At 37.0% G+C, this 21,855-nt stretch overlaps 1 protein-coding gene across 2 annotated transcripts in view; it reads left to right on the top strand.

The window, feature by feature from the left end:
* Nucleotides 1–19,951, top strand: part of Wdr3 (WD repeat domain 3) — a 31,146-nt gene extending 11,195 nt beyond the window's left edge. For both annotated transcript variants that reach the window (XM_013143068.3, XM_003479267.5), the window contains 18 exons: nucleotides 725–832; nucleotides 1,489–1,719; nucleotides 4,354–4,447; nucleotides 6,712–6,813; nucleotides 8,429–8,514; nucleotides 8,674–8,809; nucleotides 9,586–9,642; nucleotides 11,046–11,146; nucleotides 11,333–11,444; nucleotides 11,580–11,714; nucleotides 11,996–12,046; nucleotides 12,498–12,563; nucleotides 14,033–14,125; nucleotides 15,013–15,060; nucleotides 15,895–15,938; nucleotides 17,764–17,892; nucleotides 18,945–19,038; nucleotides 19,352–19,951. In XM_013143068.3, coding sequence (XP_012998522.1) covers nucleotides 725–832; nucleotides 1,489–1,719; nucleotides 4,354–4,447; nucleotides 6,712–6,813; nucleotides 8,429–8,514; nucleotides 8,674–8,809; nucleotides 9,586–9,642; nucleotides 11,046–11,146; nucleotides 11,333–11,444; nucleotides 11,580–11,714; nucleotides 11,996–12,046; nucleotides 12,498–12,563; nucleotides 14,033–14,125; nucleotides 15,013–15,060; nucleotides 15,895–15,938; nucleotides 17,764–17,892; nucleotides 18,945–19,038; nucleotides 19,352–19,507 — 1,843 coding nt within the window. In that variant the 3' untranslated portion in view covers nucleotides 19,508–19,951. The remainder of the gene's footprint in view (nucleotides 1–724; nucleotides 833–1,488; nucleotides 1,720–4,353; nucleotides 4,448–6,711; nucleotides 6,814–8,428; nucleotides 8,515–8,673; nucleotides 8,810–9,585; nucleotides 9,643–11,045; nucleotides 11,147–11,332; nucleotides 11,445–11,579; nucleotides 11,715–11,995; nucleotides 12,047–12,497; nucleotides 12,564–14,032; nucleotides 14,126–15,012; nucleotides 15,061–15,894; nucleotides 15,939–17,763; nucleotides 17,893–18,944; nucleotides 19,039–19,351) is intronic.
* The last annotated feature ends 1,904 nt before the right edge of the window (nucleotides 19,952–21,855 follow it).

A 21,855-nucleotide genomic window follows, 5' to 3' on the forward strand; every position in this document is an offset into this window, starting at 1 on the left:
TAACCATACCCAGGGCCTTGTGTATGCTACACAGTGCTTTACCACTGAGCTACATCTCCAGCTCTTGTAATTTATTTATTTTAATTTTGACATGTGGTCTCATTATGTAGCCTAGGCTGGCTTCAAACTTGCCATCCTTCTCTTTCACCTTTTTGAGTAGCTAGGAGTACAGGCTGACCACCATGTCTGACAGTCCATTCTTTAATGGTTAAAATTTATCGAGTCTCAAGAAGATATAATGGCATCCGACTTAGCAAATATTTTGAAACCTGTGCTGGTTTATCTGCCATGGATAGACTGTTGAGTGCTGGATTCTTTACAAAGTCATAGAGTTTAAAAGTTTATTAGAGGGGCAGGGAAGTTAGCTCAGGAGCCTAAGTACTTGTCTGGCAAGCCTGAGGTCGTGAGTTCAAATCCTGGTACCACCAAAAAAAAAAAAAAAAGTTTCTTAGAAACGTTTCAGTGGAATACTTTGAATTACGAAGGCTTATTCCCAGTAGTATTGTGGGCTGTTGCATTCAGAATCCGTTTATTGAGCATTCTTATTAAGTGGAATAATGTTTTACATTAATTAATCTTCATGATTATCGTATGTGGCGAAGTGACTTTCGAAGAACCATATAACTTGTTCATCATAGGGCCTGTTTTGGATTGGAAGAGCAAAACCGCTTTTTAGAAAAATGATAGGTTGATAGTCTTTTTTTTTCCCCCATTTTTTCCCTAGGTTAAATTCTGGCAAAGGAGAAGAGGAAGACCTTGAAATCAATGTGGAAAGGACTCTGCAAGATGAAATACAACGAGTAGCTAATATCAAAACTTCTGCCAAAATCAAGTAAGTAAAAATATAGTATCTGAAGTTTTTATAAAGTTTTTATAAAAATGGTAAATTAGTTGGTCATGTCCTGTAATCTCAGCATTTGGGAGGCTGAAGCAGGAGGATCACTCCCAGTTTGAAGCCAACCTGAGCTTCATAGTGAGTTCAAGGCCAGCCTGAATTACATAGCAAGACCTTATCTCAAAAAAGAATAGTAAGTTATAAAATACTGTGGGTTCATCATGTAATAGCTAAGTGTCTATATGAATTATGAATTTAGAGATAGTAATCACAAGACACCTATGTCATACTGTCCCTAAGACCCTCACCATGGCCCCACTTACTCATTCTGTATTTGGATTATTATATCCTTTTACCTATTTGTTATGGTTCTTTTCTACTGCCAGTTTAAAAATAAAATTGTATGTCCCATGTTCAGAAAACATTTAAAGTCACTTTAAGAAATTTATACACCGAAGCAAGATATATGTCAGAAATAAACCCAGATGCTTTGACTTAAAAGCCTGTCTTGACTACTACTAAATATTCAGAGCATTTTTCTTAAATCCTTGTACAAATTCAAACTTAGATGGCAAGTATCACAGAGTCTTCTAGAAAGCATTAGAGGATGTAGCCCATGTAGCTAGAATGTTTGTGATTGTTTTCCCATGCAGATCTTTTGACTTGATCCATGCACCTCAAGGAGAGTTAAAGGCTGTCTTCCTGCTCCAGAACAACTTGGTGGAGTTATATTCACTCAGTGCGTCCTCGCCTGCTCCTCAGCCTGTCAGGACCAGCAGAATCACCATTGGGGGTCATCGCAGTGATGTGCGGACCTTATCCTTCAGCTCAGACAACATTGCTGTTCTTTCCGCAGCAGCCGATTCCATTAAGATATGGAACAGGTCTGCGAAGTGATGTTCCCTATAGCTTTACCCAGTGAAATTGCCTTCCCTTTAAATTATGTTTTGGTACTCTAAGTAGTTGGTAATTAGCTTCTTAAGATCATGCAGTTCTCTCAAAACATATTTCAATGTATTTTGGCCATTGTCCTGTGGCTTTCAGAGTAGAAAAATGTGTGTTTTTTTCCATCTCTGGAACTTTGTGGCTGCTCTTGGCTAGAGAAAAACATGACTATGTTGCCTACTTTTTAAAGTCATGTACATTCTCAGTGTTGTTTGAAATTTTCCACCTTTTTCCCCCCCCTGTTGGTGACTATTTTTCACCATTCTCAAGTATCAAATACTTCTACCATCTTTATGCTGATAGCCTTGTTTTCTGCATCACTGAACAATGGATACATCTAGAAGAGCATTCATTATACAGTTTGGTTGTGTCTCTATCCATGACATTCTTTCTCTATTGTTGTGTGGGTCCTCCTAACCAAAGCTGATTACAACTTGCATGTGAGATCCTTTCTCCTCTCCATTTCCTAGTAATTTTCCTTTCTCCTACATTAATCTCTGTCACTTTCGGATCATTTCTGTAAGCCTGAGTGTGCATGCTAATGTTTCCGATGTGAAAATCAATAACGGTCATTCATCCCTGCATCATTCTTCAGTTACTGCTCCATTCTACGACTCCTTTTCTCCATTCTGTTTCTGTCTCTCTCCTTGGAGGCTTTTATCCCACTGTTTCACCAAAACAGCCATCACGCTATCAGTGACCATGTTTCTAAATGCAGCAATTTAGAAGATTTACTTGATGCTTTCTGCTTGGGTTGATAACTTTTTCCTCTGAAACACTTTTTAAAATTTTTATTATGTCCCTTTTCTTTGCCTAGTGTTCTTTTGTCAGTGCTTGGGAGTACTTCAAGACAGGCTCTTTCAGCCTTTTCTCTATCTAAACTCTACATTTATATCCCATCAGCCTCCCCTCTGAACATCAGATTTACATATGCAAATACCTTATGTCACCACCTGATGTCTATTAGGCATCAACACTTAACTTCCTCTTAGTTGTTCTAGCCCAAAGCCTTGTAGCAATTCTTAATTCTTTCTCATATTCCATATCCATCCAGACTCTTGGCAAATCCAATGAGCTCTACCTTTCAGAACGATTGTGAATCAAACCATAGCTCACAGTCTTGGCTGCCACCACACCTCATTGCATACACTCTGATCTCAGCCCCACACTGCTCCCTTTTGCTTGCTTGTCCACAGAGCAGCCCAGGTGATCTTTTCACAGTGGAAGTTTGGTGATTTCCAATAGTTCCACCTCACTGTGCAGAGCAAAGTCCTTAAGAGACTTCCTCTCTTTCTACTCTGCTCTTCAGTTCCTCTGAGTTGCACTGGCTTTCTTGTCACCCCTTAATCATGACAAAATGTGCTTGCCCCTGTTTTTCTTCCTGAACCCGTGTTTTCCTAGGTATCTACAGGCTCTCCCTGTCTTTTTATGCAATGGCTATCCTGTTGTCCCTATCCCTTCCCCTTTCATTGTCTTTGTCCAGCATTCTCTTTCTCCATAGTGCCTGCTGTTATCTAATGTGTTAAGTATTTATATTTTTAACACTACCAAAAAATGTTAAGCTTTGTGATGTTAAGGACCTTTAGTATTTTCTCCACTTTTGTATCTCTAGCACTTAGAATGGTAACCTGGCATGTTGTAGGCAGTTAGTAAAAATTGAATATAGTGAAGCATTTGATTTGTGCAATCATGCCACCACTTAACAGAAGGGAAGCAGAATGAGAAATGCACTGTTAGATGATTTCCCCGTTATATACCTAAAGCCACGTAGTATAGATCAGTCACTTGTCGTGGCCTCTTGATGCAGTCAAGAGAAGTGGTGACATCATACATACGGGATGCAGCCAGGGTAACATGACATGTGTTTTACAGTAAACAGTTTTTATAACTAGAGTACCCTCTAATCAAAAGTATAGTATTATAAACATAGAAGTCAATAGCACAGTTATATTAATCAATATTATGTATTATCTACTGTACGTAATTGTGTGTTTTGTACTTTAACTGGCAAAGCAATGGGTGTGTGTATACCAACATCATTACAAACATGCACCAAAGTGATACAGCCCTTACAGTGACACTTGTGATAGGAAATTTTCAACCCCAAAATAATCTTTTAAGACGCTCATAAATTTGACCCGTCATTGACCAAAGCATCATTGTGTAACATGTCACCATATTTGTTGAATGGATGAATGTTTATGTCCTATAAAATGAACTTTGTGTGTAGAAAAATGTAATGATAGATTGATTCCATTTTAATCCTTCAGGCTCACCTGTTTTCTTGGTAATGGTGGGTCAGAGATTGAAAAACCCAGCTGATATTTCTATTTTGCTTTTGCATATTTTTTGTTCTTTAGGATCAGGAGATATCTGAACAAAGAAAATAAGATTTGATGCTTTATATTATTTTGCTTCAGTGTTACTGTATCTTAGTTAAGAAATGTTAAGATTTTGCTCTTGTGTCGATCCGTCTCTGTGACTAAGGATGTGTCAGAATGTCCCACTCACTTTTACAATGTGGAAGCAGGTCCCGCTCACATAAGAGTTTTTTATTTCTTTTTTCCTCATAGGTCTACACTGCAGTGTATTCGGACAATGAGTTGTGAATATGCACTGTGTTCATTCTTTGTACCTGGTGATAGGCAGGTGATCATAGGAACAAAGGTAAACTGAGATGTCTTTTTACAATTTCTGTACAGTGTCTTAAAAGTTTGAGAAATATGGCTTCTTTCTCAGCATATTTAAAATATAAATAGGAAAATGGTAGTTCATTGCCCTTTTGTTATTTTTTAAGCTTGCTTTCTTAATTTGTTCTAAAGGAATATCAAATTATGAAAAGTAATATTAAATTAATGGCCATGATATAACTATCTTCATTATTATGACCATTTTTTCATACATATTTTAATGCATATGTATTAAATATTATTTTATTTGATAATAAAATATATTAAAATTAATGGTAAAATATATCAAATATTTGGTATCATGTTTGACAGATAGAAGCATTCAAATAAAACCAAACTGACCAAGTTCTAATGACTAACTGGTAAGCAGTTTGGCATGAGCAGGCATGGGATTTAAATTAAGATTCCATGTTTATAAAATGAGTAATTTTATGAAGTCTCACTGCTTCTTTTAGAATGCTTATCAGTATAACAGAATAATGGCATTTACACAGATATTAGAATCCTTGCTCTAGCATTTAATAATGGTTACCTTCGAGCAGATTACTTCAACTCTGTTAGCCCTGGTTTTCTTGAGTAGAATGGTATTGATAACACATTTCACAGGAATGAAATATGCAAAGGACTCAGCACAGATATTGGACACAAATAACTGACCACAAATCACATCAAATAACTGACCCTAAGTCAAGCTGGTAGTAAAGTAGCAGGGAGAATAAATTGGAGTCATTTGTAGGATGTTTTGAAAATGGCTTGGCAAGGGTTTGTCATTATTATTTCCAGAAACCTGGACCATATTTGCATGAATCTTATGAGCATGCCCCTGTCACAGTGGATATTTCTTGTCTAACAAAAAGTATAGAAAATGTTAGAAAGATTTTAAAGTCAGTGTCAGGGACACAGCATTAACATTTGAGTTAAATTTTTTTCTTGTTTTTCATTTATTCCCATAAATGTCCCCTTTTCTGTTGGGAAAGCATTTTGGGAATTGCTGTGAAGATTGCCTACATGACCGACATGACCGACATGCAGGCCCTGGCCTGACTCCTGCAGCTGGCAATTAATGTACATCTCTTCTCCTCATAACCTCCTCAGAGACACTGATGATAGGAATTCCATTTTCACAGATGAACAAAACACATTCAGGTGTATGTTTACCAAAGGCCATAGAGTTCTAAAGAAACTGCGCTAGTAACTGCTTTTGCCACTAATCAAATACCAGAAAATTAATTAAAAGGAGGACAGATTTGTTTGGACTCACAGTTTCAGAGGTTTCAGTCCATGGTCAGCAGCTCCATTGTGTCTAAGCCTGGGCAAAACAGAAGTATTTTATAGGAAGTGCACAGTAGAGGAAAGATGATCGTCCACCTCCCATGTTAGCGAGGAAGCAGAGAGAAAGAGCCAGAGAAGAGCCTGAGGGTGAGATGTGATCTGTCTTCTAGGCCCTTCAATTCTGCCCCTCCTCCTGTTTGTGTCACTTCCCAGTGTTAAATCTCATCAGTAAACAAATCCACTGATGGATGGCAGAGCCCGCATAAGTTAATCCGTTCCCAAAATCTGTCAGCAACCAGGCTTTTCATAGGACATATGATAATTTAAGCAGGCCAAGACTCATGTTTTGCACACATTCTTCCCACCATATGGTGTAGAAGCTCATCACATAGCTAGGCTATAGCACTACATATGTGTTACATGCCAGCGTCATGATTGTGGCATTTACAGATCTCTAATCAGGAATCAGACTGGGGGATAACAATAAAAATTTTTTATGTGTTTACTTCAGTTCACTGCCCTTTTTAGCATTGTAGGTAGATCTTTCTCATTGTCAGAATGTTGTGAAGGAGGGTGAAACCCGGTAAAGAAAGAATTGGTTAAGCAGTCACTGTAAGGGGTAGGTTAGTGAAAGGACTGGAGGGGTTTTGGATTTTGCATTGGTTATGTTTGTTTTGATTTGCCTGTGGCTGTGATGCTTCTCTTTCAAAGTTGTGGAACCAATGAAAGTGACAGGGTTGTGGGCTGCACAGTTGTATAGCATGGCAGCCCAGCCAAGGTTGACTCCACGTGTCAGCAGAGGATTTAACAGCATTTATTGAGATAGGGTACAAAGGATGCGAGCCATTTCCTTAAGCAATGAATTGTGTGTTGATATTTCATTATGAAATCTTTTCTAAATTGCATAGGCATAAATCATGAAAATCGAGTTGTGCTCATTAGAGTTGTGTACCTATTGTGTCTTCCTAGACAGGGAAGTTGCAGCTGTATGACTTGGCCTCAGGAAATCTGCTGGAGACAATAGAAGCCCATGATGGAGCCTTGTGGTCCATGTCTCTCTCTCCAGATCAGGTAACTAAACAGGATGTGCTTTTTGTACTTTTTTTAATACTCTGGCTATGTGCCTCAACTCTTCTATTAACTGCTGCCTGAGAATGATTTTTCTTGAGGCATCTTTTTTTTTTGGCTTTGTTTTGTTTTTTTGAGACAGGCTTCACTATGTAGTTCAGGCTGGCCTTGAACTCACTTGTAGCCCATTCTGGCCTCAAACTCACAGTGATCCTCCTGCCTTATCCTCCTAAGTGCTGGGATTAAAGGCATGCAACACCATGCCCAGCTCTTGAGGCTTCTTTAAGAAAACCTTTTTGTAATGTATCTAATCTTCAAATTTTATCCTTGATCTCATTTCTTCTGCCTGGCAGTATCCATGCTGTCATTATGAAATGAATTCTGGTTGAGCTACTTTTAATGATTAGCAACAAGGCATCAAATTGTTATTCTCATGATTTTTTTTTTTTTAACTAATAGTTTGTGATATTTATGAGTAGCACAGTACAATGAATTGAGTAGACTTTTCCACATTGGTCCAGACATCGATGAGAATAAAATCTAGTGCTTTCAAGAAATGTATTAGCCCCTAAAAGTCAATAAAAATGTGGCCCCTTTCATGAGAGTCATCCTGGAGAACTGAATATTTATTCTAGCCATGGTGCTAGTCCTTGGAAAGATTCTGATACATTTTTTGACAATACCATAAAAGATTCAGCCCATTCATTACAGTTTTCTCCATGGTGGCAAGCCTTTGTTCCATTGAAAGTACATAGTATTTTTGGAAGAATAAGTCCATACTTTCATGTAATTTGGAATCAAAACAAACAACTATGAATTTAAACTAGTAGTAAGACCTTATATTGGGAATGTTTTGTATTTTCCATAAATTTTGTAATGTTTCACTTTAACAAAACCAAGGATCATGAGATGGTTGCTATGTTTTAAACAAGGATTTCACAACAACAAATTTGTACTCTTCTTAGGTGAAGCAGTTAAACAAATTTATTTAGGTTACTATCTATATATCTCAAAATAGTTGTCTTTGTAGCAAATTCTTTTGACTATTGCCATACATGAAGCAAACAAAAATACCCCACAATGTTCATTAAGAATTTTTCTTCTTAAAGTATAAATGCATCTTTAAAAAATATTTTTTTAACCAGTATAAGTTTGCAGTACCTAATGATTGCATTCATTATGAGATCTTGGTACATGTACGTAATACATGTCAATTCTTTTTTTTATTCTGTTCCACGTCTTTTTTCTTTTTAAATTTTTTTTTCTCCTGTCTTTATCAAGTTAATTACTAAAGAAACAGGTTAACAACCAGACTAATGGCCAGAAAACATGTAAAACACCTAAGACATTACAGTAAATCAAAGTACAGTTTTGGGTACATTGGACACACTTGGCAGAATTTGTTATTAGTTGTCACCTCTACGTTACTGGGAATTCTTCAATGTTCGTGAGAGCAATGCCCTCAAAAATAGTGGAAGCATTTAGGAAGAATCACATTTCTCCTAATTCTGTTCCTATGCATCAAATAAAAATGGTCTTTTAGATTCTTTTGACATGTCTTCTTAACAAAATTTCTGTACTAAAACGGTTTTTAATCAATGTGTCATTTAATTTTCAGCGTGGCTTTGTGACAGGTGGTGCAGATAAATCTGTCAAGTTCTGGGACTTTGAGTTGGTAAAAGATGAAAATAGTACCCAAAAGAGGTGAGGTTTTTTTTCTGGGTAAAAATGAGGAGTCATTGAATGACCTGTTGATAAGTGTTTGTATCTCTGTCGTACTCGAGTTTGGAATTTTCTGCCATGAGTTTGTGGAGTACGCATTTGTATGTTTTTTTTCTTGATTTCTTCTTTCTGTGATGCTAGACTTTCTGTGAAGCAGACTCGAACCTTACAACTAGACGAAGAGGTTCTGTGTGTCAGTTACTCTCCCAATCAAAAACTGTTGGCTGTGTCTTTGCTGGATTGTACTGTGAAAATTTTCTACATTGACACCTTAAAGGTATTGTGGAAATATTTTCTTTGTTTCTGACTGACCTTAGGAATTTGGGTTGAATGGTGGGGCATGGTGGTACACGCCTGTAATCCCAGTACTTGTGAGGCTGAGGAAAGAGAATCCCGGGGAGTCCAAGGCCATCCTGAACTGCATAACAAAACCCTGTCTCAAAAAGACACCCACAAAAAAAAGAATTTGGTTTGAAATTTTAAAGGAGTAACCTTATCTCACCCAGCAAATTTGTGTGTAAATAAAAACCTTGTCAGTATACTAGGAAAGCTAAGGATTTTTAAACAGTTCTGTGGTCTATAAACTTTGTGTGAAGCAAGTTATGGTTTAAAACGTCTTGTAAACAGAAAAGCCTACCATAGCCCATAGTTGGAAGAGCATTCTAGGTATATTGTGCAGTATTTCCACATGGCTGGACTTCAGGATCATTTTGGGTCTTTTAAAATATTAGACCCAAACTCTGGAGTCGGTATGACTAGATTGGGCCTGGTAATGTTTTGTAAATCAGGTGTTCTGGAATCTTTGCAGTTAACAGGCAGCAAGCCTCTGGGGGCTTCCTTCCTTTCACTGTGTGACAGTTTTCTTGGTGTGAGCAGTGGGCTGTACAGTGGGCAAGGATAATCTTAACCAGTCTTCAGGGACTCTTCTAAAATATAAAACACAATCTAGGAATGTGTTTAATTTTGCATTTTATTTATATTTTTGACCCACATGTAATTATACCTATATATTGTAGATAAAAGAGTTATCTATATTTTTTCTTTTATGTTTAGTTTTTTCTCTCACTGTATGGACACAAACTGCCTGTTATATGCATGGACATCTCTTATGTAAGTAAAGTTTAATTAGTGTCTCAGTAATAAGAGGGATAAATGAGAAGTAGGGAAAAGTTTACATAACTCCAAATTATTCTGCTGTGTCAGAAATATTTTAAGATAAATACTAATTGGTTTCATTTATACTAGATTTTTTTTTCACTAAAAAGGAAGTTTTGTCCTGTTTGTTGTTTCTTCTTTGTAAGAGAGAATTCTTTTCTTTTTTGTTCATGACTTGTACTCTGAATAACGTTTTGGCCATTCATATAAGATCATGATATACTATATGTTAACCATTGTTATTCTCTCATTATTTTACTGTGAATTTTTTTGTAGAAAAATGTTTTTATATTTTTAATATCTTGTTAACATTAAAATAAAAAGATTTTTAAAAATAAGTTATCTAAGAGCTGGGGATTTAGCCCAGCGGTATAAGCGCCCGCCTGGCAACTGTGAGGTTGTGTTATCCCCGGTACAAAAAAAAAGTTATCTAAAACTGACATTTTTCTCAATTCTTGGTTTGATGTCTTCATTTCAGATAGTTTCATTCTGTTGTATGTCTGACTTTCTCCACAAGTAGTACATTATGTATTACAATCCTGTCTTAAATATGTTTAATCTTTTCAGAATAATTTCATAGAACTCTCAGTTAATCCTTGTAACTCACTGCTGTGGCTCTCCTAAATTGTACTGTCTGAAATTGTGTAATTGGCAAAGCATCCTAAAAATGAAAGACTTTAAAAAGATTTCCCCTTTGTACTGTAGGATTTACTGGTAAGAAGGAAGTTGTCTTTGTATGTGGTTGTTTGCATTATCTATAGTCTCTTGGTCAGAATATCATTTTTCCAATATCTAGTTATGACTAAAGGAAAGAATGTGTATTTAAAAATAATGCATAGTCTGGGAGAAAGGGACAAAAACCTGACCCTGTAGCTGTCTGATCAGTGCATAACAAAGCTGTTTGAACTCTGCATTGACATAGGAAAGATACTGGGAAATAGTGCTAGGAGGATACAAGCTAAATCATCAACTTTCTGACATATTAATTGGTCTCATTGTTTCCTCTTTCCTCCTGTGCTGTGCCCCGATTCCATGCCAGAGATTAGAGACTCCCTTTCCTGTTTAACACAGTTAATAGATAATCTTACATGAAAGTATAACCCTGCACTATGGTACTCTAGGAATACTCAAGCCACAGAATTCATACAGTCTCTAAGAATTTTAAGTAACTCTACAGGTAAAAATTAAGAATTAGGTGCTTTTAGTAGAGAGATGAAATTAATATTATTGGCTTTATTTTAATGGTTTTAAAAGAAATGAGTTAAATATTCTGGTTAACTTTTTATTAATTTAATAAATTAATTCTCTAATTTATAGAATTTAAATACTAAATAATATTTAGCTTCTCTTTCTTACAGGACGGAGCCCTAATAGCAACTGGCTCTGCTGATAGAAATGTGAAAATCTGGGGTCTGGACTTTGGAGACTGCCATAAGTCTCTCTTCGCACATGATGACAGGTAGGTGCAGTCTTAGAGGCCTCCCCTGGCTTCTGTCATTTCCTAGAGCATCAATGTCCGTTGTTTAGAAAGCAGTGGAAAGTTCTAATGTACAGTCAAATATTCTAGACCTAGCTAGTCAGAAGCTATGTATGTTTGGAAGACTTATTAGTAACTTGGAGTTCGATGACTTTTGAATACTTTCAGCGTGATGTACCTGCGGTTTGTGCCTAAGTCTCACCTCTTCTTCACTGCTGGGAAAGACCGAAAGATTAAGCAGTGGGATGCAGACAGATTTGAACACATACAGACCCTGGAGGTAACCTCCCACTTGTTCTGCTGTCCCAGGGTTTAAGAACTGGTGTTAGGAACATGTCTGTCCCCCACTAATATAAGCGGGTTGCAGTCTATGAATGAGTCTTACTGGGGGTTTTCTTGGTGTTTCTTTCTCCAGGGGCACCACCAAGAAGTGTGGTGTTTGGCTGTGAGCCCCAGTGGGGACTACGTTGTATCATCATCTCATGACAAATCTCTGAGACTTTGGGAGAGAACAAGGGAGCCTCTTATTCTCGAGGAAGAAAGAGAGATGGTGAGAATTCAGGCTTGGTTTCATTTTAAATACGCAGGTGGTAACTGACAGGCTCCCTAGCTGAAGCTTCCTGTTAGGGCCGTCATGCCTCTTTCAGCTCAGGACCAAGAGTCTCTAGAAGATATTTCCAAGAGCAGTGTCACCTGTTTGAGAGGTCAGGTAGAGTCGCAGATATCCTTAGAGAACTGCTTGGAAGGAAAGGCCTCTTACTGCCTTATTTCATTTTACATAGAGACTATGATTTTTACCTCAAATTAACTGTTGATAATGTCTCATGGCAGCAAAGGGAAGCAGAGTATGAGGAAAGTGTGGCCAAAGAAGACCAACCAGCTGTAAGTAAATCTTTTCATACCTTGAAATTTACCATAATTGTAAGAGGAACTAGAATTGGGATTAGATTCCCAAGGAATCTTCAGCTCTGTAAGAACGAATCTGTGAAGGGTTTTTATTCAACTATACATTTAGGTTTTGTGAGATAAATGGTTGACCAGATTTGGTACTGAGCAATTGTTATTCTGACTTTTGTTTTTAAAAGGCGACTTTAGAGAATTATATAATTCACTGTAGAACAAAAATAAAAATGAGAAGATTTTTAGGAACTTGCACAATCTAAGCATTTACAGGATGTTCATATGATAACGTCTATAAAGTAAAGTACTTAATGACAACTGATAACTGTGTTATTGTTTGCATAAGTTAATGCCTGTTATAGACAAAAGACTTATTTGTTGCTCCTCTAGCACCTGTCAGTAGTATTGTTCAAAGGCGCTTTGTTTCTTGTAGGTTCCAGGAGAAACTCAAGGTGACAGTTACTTCACTGGAAAGAAAACTATTGAAACAGTCAAAGCGGTAAGTTGATATGGAACCTATCCCACCGGACACCGGACAGGGTCTGAGGAGGTTCCTGAAGTCCAGATGAGGAATATGACCCACTCTGATTAGAAAGGGCTTACAGGTTGGCTGATTCTTGTCATGGAAAGATAATTTTCAAAATGTGTCACAAAGACGCTTCAGAAGGGTTTGTAAATCAGGAATTTTAGTTCACAAGAGTGGATGTGGGTGCTCAGAGAAATGAGATGCATTGTTTCTTGGAACAGGGAACATTTATGTTTCGCTTGGAGGGTAAAAACCCTAGGAAGAGGCAGCCTACCCCTAAGAAGGGAACTAGCCCATTCTATAGCTCTGGGCTGTGTTTTTAATAGGTAATTTAAACATTCTTTGGATTTTATTTGTTCCTTTTTTTTTTGTCTTTCCTTTTTATCAGTACCAGGGATCGAACTCACGACTGCCTGCTTGCAAGGCAGGCGCTTATGCCGCTGAGCTAAATCTCCAGCCCCATTGTTCCTTTATCTTTTAAGATCAGGTCTCTACTCTTCTGATCTGGCCTGTAGATCAACCTATCTAGAACTCCTGGAGGGGGAACGGGGATTGAATAAAAGACATAGGGGAGACAAAGAGAGATAGAGGCAAGTCAAGATAATCTGATCAAGCCTCCAGTTTATTCAGAAAATGATCACACCTTTTATAGGCTAAGGGCGGGAGCTGGGACAGGAAGAGGTTAAACAGATGAATACAACAGGGTCACCGTCACATCCGGATACGTGATATAAGCAGGAGAGGATTATGGTTAATGTAGGCAGACGCAGTGCCCATAGAGAGAGGCATGGAGGCAGCAATGCCTGTCACTCGGCTCCCTACACTCTTCACTTTCTCAAGCCAATTTATGGACTTTAAATATTCCTGAAGAATTTTGGGTATGATGGGTCTTAAAGGAAAGGAGCCTAAGTTTAACTAAAGGAATACAGATATGGATCCCATTGGATAACTTTGGCTGGGTCTTAGAAGTTGCAATCTTATTAAGAGTATAATTTTTAGTTGTGATTTCCTTCTCACTTCTGCCTATTTCTTCTGTCCTACCTCAGTGCCATCTGGGACCCCAGATTTTCAGTAAAAATGTTTCTGTGTAGTGAAATCGCCTTTTTGGGGCAAAAGATTGATGAAATTTGAGATGGAAAGCTTAATCTTTACCTGCTCAGTGCATGGTTTCTAGCAAGGAAGGCTGATTCCTTCTAAAAGTAGCACCTTTTAGGTCTTCCTAGAAACTTCCCTACTTGAGGAATCCAGAAATAGTCTCACCTTAATCTTTTCTTTACAAATTAAATAATAAATAAAACCACAGACATTTATAGATGGTATTTAGCATTCTTTTGGCATGTGTTTATTAAACTGATTCAAGCTGGTTGACGTGATAAGTCAGGCCTTCTGATTTGTGTCCTGAGGTGATGAATATGTTATAATGCCTTCTTTCCTTTGAGTAGGCTGAGAGGATCATGGAGGCCATTGAGCTTTACCGAGAAGAAACTGCAAAAATGAAAGAACACAAAGCCATTTGTAAAGCTGCAGGCAAAGAGGTAATGATAGTCCATTAAATTGTAAGCTAAAAAACACAATAGGATTCCATTTCAGAATTTATTCACTCAGATTATTATGGAAAACAGGCCAAACAAGGGAGGAAACAGCCGAGGAGATTAAGGAGACAGTTTATTACACTGGTGGGTTTCTGACTAGGATCTCTGCCAAAAAGCCAGAGGCCCACCTGCAGGATTCAGGACTGTTAAGGGAAAAGCAAGTGAGGAGGTACACAGGCAGATTTGGCAGATGTGATTGGAGGTTGGGTGACATCATGGGTTGCTTGTAAGAGTTTAAACATTTCTGGTTACATCATAAGGCTATTGGATATACAAAGCATGGGTTATACAAAGAGAGAAATGTCCTGTTACACTTTAAGTTATATTGTAAGGCCACCAGTTACAGGAGGGCAGCAAAGATAGAAGTTTACACAAAGGAAGACGTGTTCTGTTATTGGGCTTGTCGAACATGTCTGCTGGGTCTTGGCTGGCATCTTGGGCAGGCTTTTAGTTAACCTTTTAATTTTGCCCCTTCACGATTGATATATAAGATGAATGCAGTGGAATCTTTTCTAATTCAGTTATCAAAAGAAAGGGAGGAACAATAGGAGGAACGAATCTTAGTCTTAATAGCAAGGGAAGAATAGAAACTGTAGATTAACTGATTAATGTATTAGATTAGGAGCTCGTGTTTTCATGTTGGTTTGGGAGGCAGGATAACCATTTCAGGTTTGTATTACCGAGGCTTACAGCTGTGGAAAACTAAAGAGCCTTGTACTACTCTACTTTTTAGAGTTTTCTCTTTTCAAAATTATAAAATACTGTTATTACCCTGTCTGTGAAAAGTGCTATCACTATCTTAACAATGGTGTACAATAATTTCTTCATAGGTTCCTCTTCCTATCAACCCCATCCTGATGGCTTATGGCAATATTTCAGTGAGTAGTGTCTGCTTTCCCTTGGTTTTTAAAGATGAAAGTAAGTAGAGACACACTTCAATTTGGAGACAGATGCATGGGAAAATCATTTGTCTTTAAAAATATTTCTTTAGTGTTTGAACTTCTTTTCAAGTTTTTTTTTTTTAATTAGTACATGTTTGCAGTACATAAAATTGCAATCCTTGTGTGGAGTTGGTACATGTACACAACACTTCTTAACTCTGTTTTCATCCTCTTCACTTCCCTGCCTACCCTGTTTTCCCTCCATCTCTCAGTTTCTTTCTCATGTGAAAAGGCTACATCTCCCCACTTCCTGTTATCTGTCTTTTATTTGGGTATTTATTTGTATTTTGGCCTTCTCTTACAAAGAAATCTTGCCATATTTAAGCTTGTGTGTAAATTCCAAAGGAGCACTTTAGTTTGACTGGACTGACGTTCTTCTGTTGTCTAGTGCTTACTTGGGTCAGTATCCAAAGCCCTCTAAAGATTCTGTTCATTTAAATGAACTTTCAAATAAATCTGTAAAGGAAGAATATGCTTATCTAGTAATCACTGTTTACTTAGCATTTTACTTGTGTGTCTTATTCATCACAGTATTCTTACGAGTCAGTGTTAGGTTCATTTTATAGATAAAGAAAATGACTCTACTTAGTTGGTAAAGGCTCGGCTCATTTTGAACCTGGATCTGGCTGACTGTGGGCTGGTGCAGGTCTCGGCATGTTAGAACAGTTTCTCAAATGAGAGAGGGGTCTTTGTTTTTTAGGTGATAGAAAGCACAATGTTAACAGAAACCAACCAAGAATATCATTAATGGTGTTAAATCTTCTTTTCTAGCCTTCAGCTTATGTATTAGAGATTTTTAAGGGGATCAAATCAAGGTGAGTCCTAGTGTGCTGTCATTCATCATATGGCAACATAGATTGAGTGCTCTTGTGAACATGAAATAAAGAGAAATTACAATTGATGGTTATCTTCCTTAGAAGTTTATGTCAAACAGTTAATACAGAATAATTCATTATAATGTTCTTTTGCAATGTTAGAACTGAGAGTCTTTAGCCAGGTGTGGTGGCACACACCTGTAATCCCAGCACTCCAGGGCTGAGGCAGGAGGACTGCTGCAAGTTCAAGGCCGGCCTAGGAACATAGTGAGTTTCAGGCCTGCCGGAGCTATGTGTTAAGAGTATCTCAAAAAACCAAAAATAAATAAAGAGGCTTCTAAAGAAAGAACAAGTGAGGGGTTTATATTGTAGATCATGAAATAATTATATAAATCAAACCAGCCATTTGGGCTCATGCCTAAAATTCCAGTATGCTAAGTGGCTGAGATAGGAGGATTTCAAGTTCAAGCCCAACATGGGCAGTTTAGCAAGACTCTGTTTCAAAATAAAAAACAAGAAAAGGCCTGAGGAAATAGCTCAGTGAGAAGGCCCTGTGTTCAATCCCTAGTCCTAAAAAGAAATCATGCCAACAATGTTAATATTTTTTTCTCTATATTTTCTGGCTTATTATCTGTGTGCATATAGATAGAATCATATACTTTTTCCCCCTTTTTTTACTTATTTCTCAAACTTCTGCATATATTACTAATGATCTTCAAAAAGACATCATTGGGTTATTCAAAGTATTCCATCGTACAAGTAATTGCTATTGGCTGTTACATTTGTTTCTTATTTTTTACTAATAATGTTTCAGTGAACACTTATGCATATAAATCTTTGTCATTATTGAATAAGTTTATAGTGTTCTAGTAATCTAATGACTGATCAATATGTATGGGCTTTTTGAGTTTTTATAGTTCCAAATTATTTTCCAAGTGCTTATTACTGCCAATTTGAGAAGTAAAAGGTAGTGTTATACTTGGTTCAATCTTTATTGTTAATGAAGTTAAAATTGCACGTATTTTGACCCTTTGTATATTTTTCTTTTTAGTTACTGTCCTCTGAATTACTCTTAGTACTTTCACTTACGATTTTCAAAATGTTTAATTTTGTTTGTCATATACTTTTGGAATAATGTTATTTATGATTTACCTATTGGTTTTATGTATGTTTGACTTAAAGAAGATTTTTTTACAGAGAATCAAAACATCTACATATAACTTAAATAAATAAGGCCATTGCAAGATAATGATGAAATTTCACTAGCAAAATGTAAATGAGAATCATTTATTGAGGTATAATACATTACAGCCTGGAAAGAATCTATATTTTAAAGATGTAATTTTCTTAAACCAAATAATAGATTTCTAATCCCAATTCAAATTCTCTTAAGATTATCAATTAGGATTTACAAATAGACCTGATTCTAGAAGGAGCTAGTCTCTGAGATTAAAAACTATGATATTAGCAAAATTAAATAGTGTAGGGACAGTGTCAGAATCAGCAATCATCATCATGATCTCAAAATCTCTGGAAAACACACAGACACACAAATTTAATATATGGTGTTTCTAAAAAGTATCGTATGCACGTGGAATATTTATTAAAAAGTTTGAGAAGTGGTGTTTATCTAGCCTGCTGTGCACCAAACACCATTTCAAATAAATTAAAATATTAAATATAAGATTCAAAAACATTGCAAAGCACATCCTTTATAGGTAGATCTATTCAAGTTTGAAAGCAGTAGAAAAGTAGTAAGAGAAAAGATTTAGTAATTGGCCACGTTAAAGACCGATATTTTCAATATTTATGTTTTCTTTTTCAGTGAACTGGAAGAGTCTCTGCTTGTGCTGCCTTTCTCCTATGTCCCAGACATTCTTAAACTCTTCAACGAGTTCATTCAGCTGGGATCTGATATTGAACTTATATGTAGATGCCTCTTCTTTCTCCTCAGGTAACATTCTTTTGCAAGGATACAGTGTCTCCTCAGAAGATCTGCTGAGTGCTATGTTAACTGAAGCCACCAGCACTTTGGGGTTAAAAATAGTATGTTTCAGTTTCAGAAACATACAGAGTTTCAATGTCATCTGACAGGCGTCCTTCTTACTCTTTGAAAATATTCTTGCCTTTACAACAGGGATAGTAATGACCCACTCTGTTAAGTAATACGTAGTGGTAAGATATTGTTCAGAAATGGTAATCCATCTTAATTAGGTTTCAGGATGCAGTCCAGTAGTAGAGCAATAGAGAAAAATTGAATGTACCTTCAAATACTCTTACTAGAAACAGAAACTAGTTAGCCAAAACCAGTGGCTAAGCAGGTATATTGAGTGAATTTACTAAATAATTATTTAGTGAATTTAGAGAATTGACCTCTTTTTATGATTCTTCACTCTCCATTCTTTATCAGGATAGTTCCAAGAGAATAGCAGATATATTTACTTTTTCTGTAGCCATTTTTATAGTTTCGGGCAAGTTGTGAAGGCAGAAATTCATGTTCTGCAATGTACTATTGAATCAGGCTCACAGTGAGAAACACTGAATACTTGTAGCATTCCAGGTTGTAGATGAGCACTGCCTGACGGATCATTAGATTATCTCAGCACTATTGGTCAGACTTTCTTTTGTTTCTGTGGAAAAACTTAGGAATGTTGGCAATTCCTAAAAACCTCATTCTGATGCTAAGCTTTCTACAAAATACCATTGTCAAAAATCTGCAGTCATCCTGGTAAATTAATGAGAAAAGAATTAGTTTTGCAATAAGTATAGCATGCATAAGGTGTAGAATAACATTTTTTAAATTGTCATCAAATTGTATATCTAATATCTGATAAGGAAAGAAACTTTTTTCAGCTTTTAATTTTTGCTAGAAGCTTTACTTCGATGATATGGGGAAATAAATCTGTTGTTGCTATTGCTTTGATATTACAACTATTTATTGCTGCTAGGAAGGTCATCCAGGACCAAAACTGCTCTTGGCAACGTGACTGTATTTTTTCCTATTAGGATTCATTTCGGACAGATCACTAGCAACCAAATGCTTGTGCCAGTGATAGAAAAATTAAAGGAAACAACTATCTTGAAAGTCAGACAAGTCCGGGTAAGTATCTTTGTATAAAGATACACAAAGATATAAGTATCTTTGTGTAAAGATACAATAATGAGGCAAAATCCTAGCACGTATGTGACTTAGAAGTAGTATAGTATGTTGTCTTGTCTACAGCAATACCAGCCAGATGTAAATCTATTTGAGATGAAATTTTTGTTGGATCTGGTATAATGAGCTAAAAAATTAAAACAAGAGAATTGTTTAGCGAGAGAAGAACAAGTCATAACATCTCAAGCTATTGTGCCCCGGCTCACATATGCTGCTGTGCTGGACTGAAAGATCAGGAGTTTGTTTTCTTCCCTAGGATGTTATTGGCTTCAATATGGCAGGTCTTGATTATCTCAGGAGGGAATGTGAGGCGAAAAGTGAAATCATGTTTTTTGCTGAAGCTACAAGCCAGTTGGAAGAGAAGAAGAGGAAGAGGAAAAAGAGGGAGAAGATGATTTTAACACTGACTTAGAAGGGAAGTTTGGTGCCTTTTGCCTAAAAAAACTTTTCAACTAAGCAGTGGTGCAGTCGGGATCATCTTAAAAGTACTAAACAATAGAAGACTTTGCTGCAGATCTCAGAACGCACCTCCCACCTCTGCCTGAGGAAATGCCAGCACAGGGCTATGATTTGGCACCATTCCTTGCTTTTGAAAGCATGACTGTTTTAAAAATCATTTGAACTTTCAAAGGTTTGACCGTCTTTTGAGACAATCAGATGCATAAACGACTGTCTTCTGTCCATAAATGCCGTGTCATAGAACTTTGGACCTGAAAAGGACCGTAAAAATTATCAAGAGCAGCCTTCTTGAAACATAACATCTTCCTGGTTAATGTATCTGTATATAACATCTTATTTCTCTTTATACTTTTCCAAATAAAATAGTTGGTCATTAAAGAGTAATCAAGCTAAGATACTTGCTGAGTTTCTGAGGAATTTGTAGATCATGTGTGTATACGTCTGTGTGGGAATTTGTGTGCACGCGTGCGTGTATGTGTGTGAGTGTGTGTGTGTGCATGCATGTGTAGATTTGGGAAGGTGGGAGCATCCTAGGAAAAGAGATTAACACATATACTTTGAACCTAATCATTGTTCCATAACACACATTGTCTGGAGTCTGTAACAGCCCATGTGGTTTTTTCCTTTTTCTTTCAGCAGAAAGCTCTTACCAGCAGGATTTTTGTCAGCCTTTTGGCCTTCTGAGCTCAGATCAAAAACTAATTAAGCATTGCCTAAGGCATTTTAGTTCTACATTTTAGCCGACATAGCTGAACATTTTTACTCTTTTTATAAATTAGTCTCAAAGGCTCTTAACCCGCACCCCGCAAAAAGGCTCTTAAAGCCCCATGGTCATGTACAGTCACAGCAATGGCCCTACTCCTGGTACCAAATTGTCTTAGTTACTTTCCTTTTTAATGAGACAAAATACCTGACACCCAAACTTAAAGGAAGAAAAGTTTTTTAGCTCATGGTTCGTAAAGGTTTCAGTCTAAATGCAGCTGGCTCCAAGACAGGAAGATTGGCAGTATCATCACAGAAGAAACAATTCATGGCACACAGCAAAAGCAACAAGGGATGAGCACACCTCTATTTATCACTTATGTCTTATCCAGGCTACTTAAAACAGATAACAGTCACAACAGTAAGCCTAATACCCTTAATCTTAACATTCACCATAAATCAGTTTCAGCATTACTCGCTCTAGATCTAGCTACCTTTAAAAAATGCCCCCATGACTACATAAGGCTTTAGGAAGACATCTAGACACAAGCCATAACACACAGTTCTTACAAATTTAATTCGTTAAATTGAGATCATATGACACTAGAGAGTTCCTAAGGACTATGGGCCTTGTAGAAACGTTACATGAAGATAGGCAGGAAACAAGGCCACATAATGATGGGAAAGATTGGCATTGGAGTAACGCAGCTACAAATGGAGAACACCAAACATTGCAGGCTACTATCAGTAGCCAGGAGAGACATGGAACAAATTTTCCCTCAGATCATCCCAAAGGTACTCTCCTGTCAGTCTAGATTTTAGACTTCTCGCTTCCTGAACTATAAGAGAACATATCTGTTGTTTTAAAACATTCAGCTTGTAGTAACTTGTTAAGGCAGCCCAGCATAATACACATTTTTTTGTACTGGATACTGAACTGAGATCTTTCACACTGAGCACATTCCTACCCATTTTTTACATTGAGACAGATTCTCTCAATCCAGTCTGTGCTCGAATCTGACAATCCTCTTGCCTCAGACTCACATTGAGCTGGGATTATAGGCATGTACTATCATACCCAGCATAATACAGATGTTGATATCAAGAAGTGGAGTACTTCTGTAACAAATACCTAAAAATGGAGACATAGTTTTGGAGTTGGTTAATTGGTAGGAGTTTAAACCACAATATAGGAAACCTTCAGAATATCTTAAAGAGACTGTTAGTAGAACTATGGACACTAGTTTACAATTCCACAAACAGTGTAGAATGGTTCATTTTTCCCCCACAACCTTGCCAGGATTTTGTGTTTTGAGTCCTTGATAATAGCCACTCTTAGTGGAATAAGGTGAGATCTCAGTGTTTTGATTTGCATCTCTCTAATGGCTAAAATACAGAACATTTTGTCATGCATTTACTGGCTATACTTACTCTTCTTAGAAGTATCTATTTCAATTATCTTTTTTGATTGGGTCTTTTACTTTTGGGGGTCTTACGTTTTTTGAGTTCTTTATAAAGTTTAGGTATTAGTCTGTCTGAGGAATTACTGAGTAAATATTTTCCCCCATTCTATAGGTTGTCTCTTCACTCTTGGTTGTT

The sequence above is a fragment of the Cavia porcellus genome, unplaced genomic scaffold (assembly GCF_034190915.1).
Source record: "Cavia porcellus strain 051 isolate PalLab524CR breed Dunkin Hartley unplaced genomic scaffold, mCavPor4.1 scaffold_1, whole genome shotgun sequence".
NCBI classification, from domain to species: domain Eukaryota; kingdom Metazoa; phylum Chordata; class Mammalia; order Rodentia; family Caviidae; genus Cavia; species Cavia porcellus.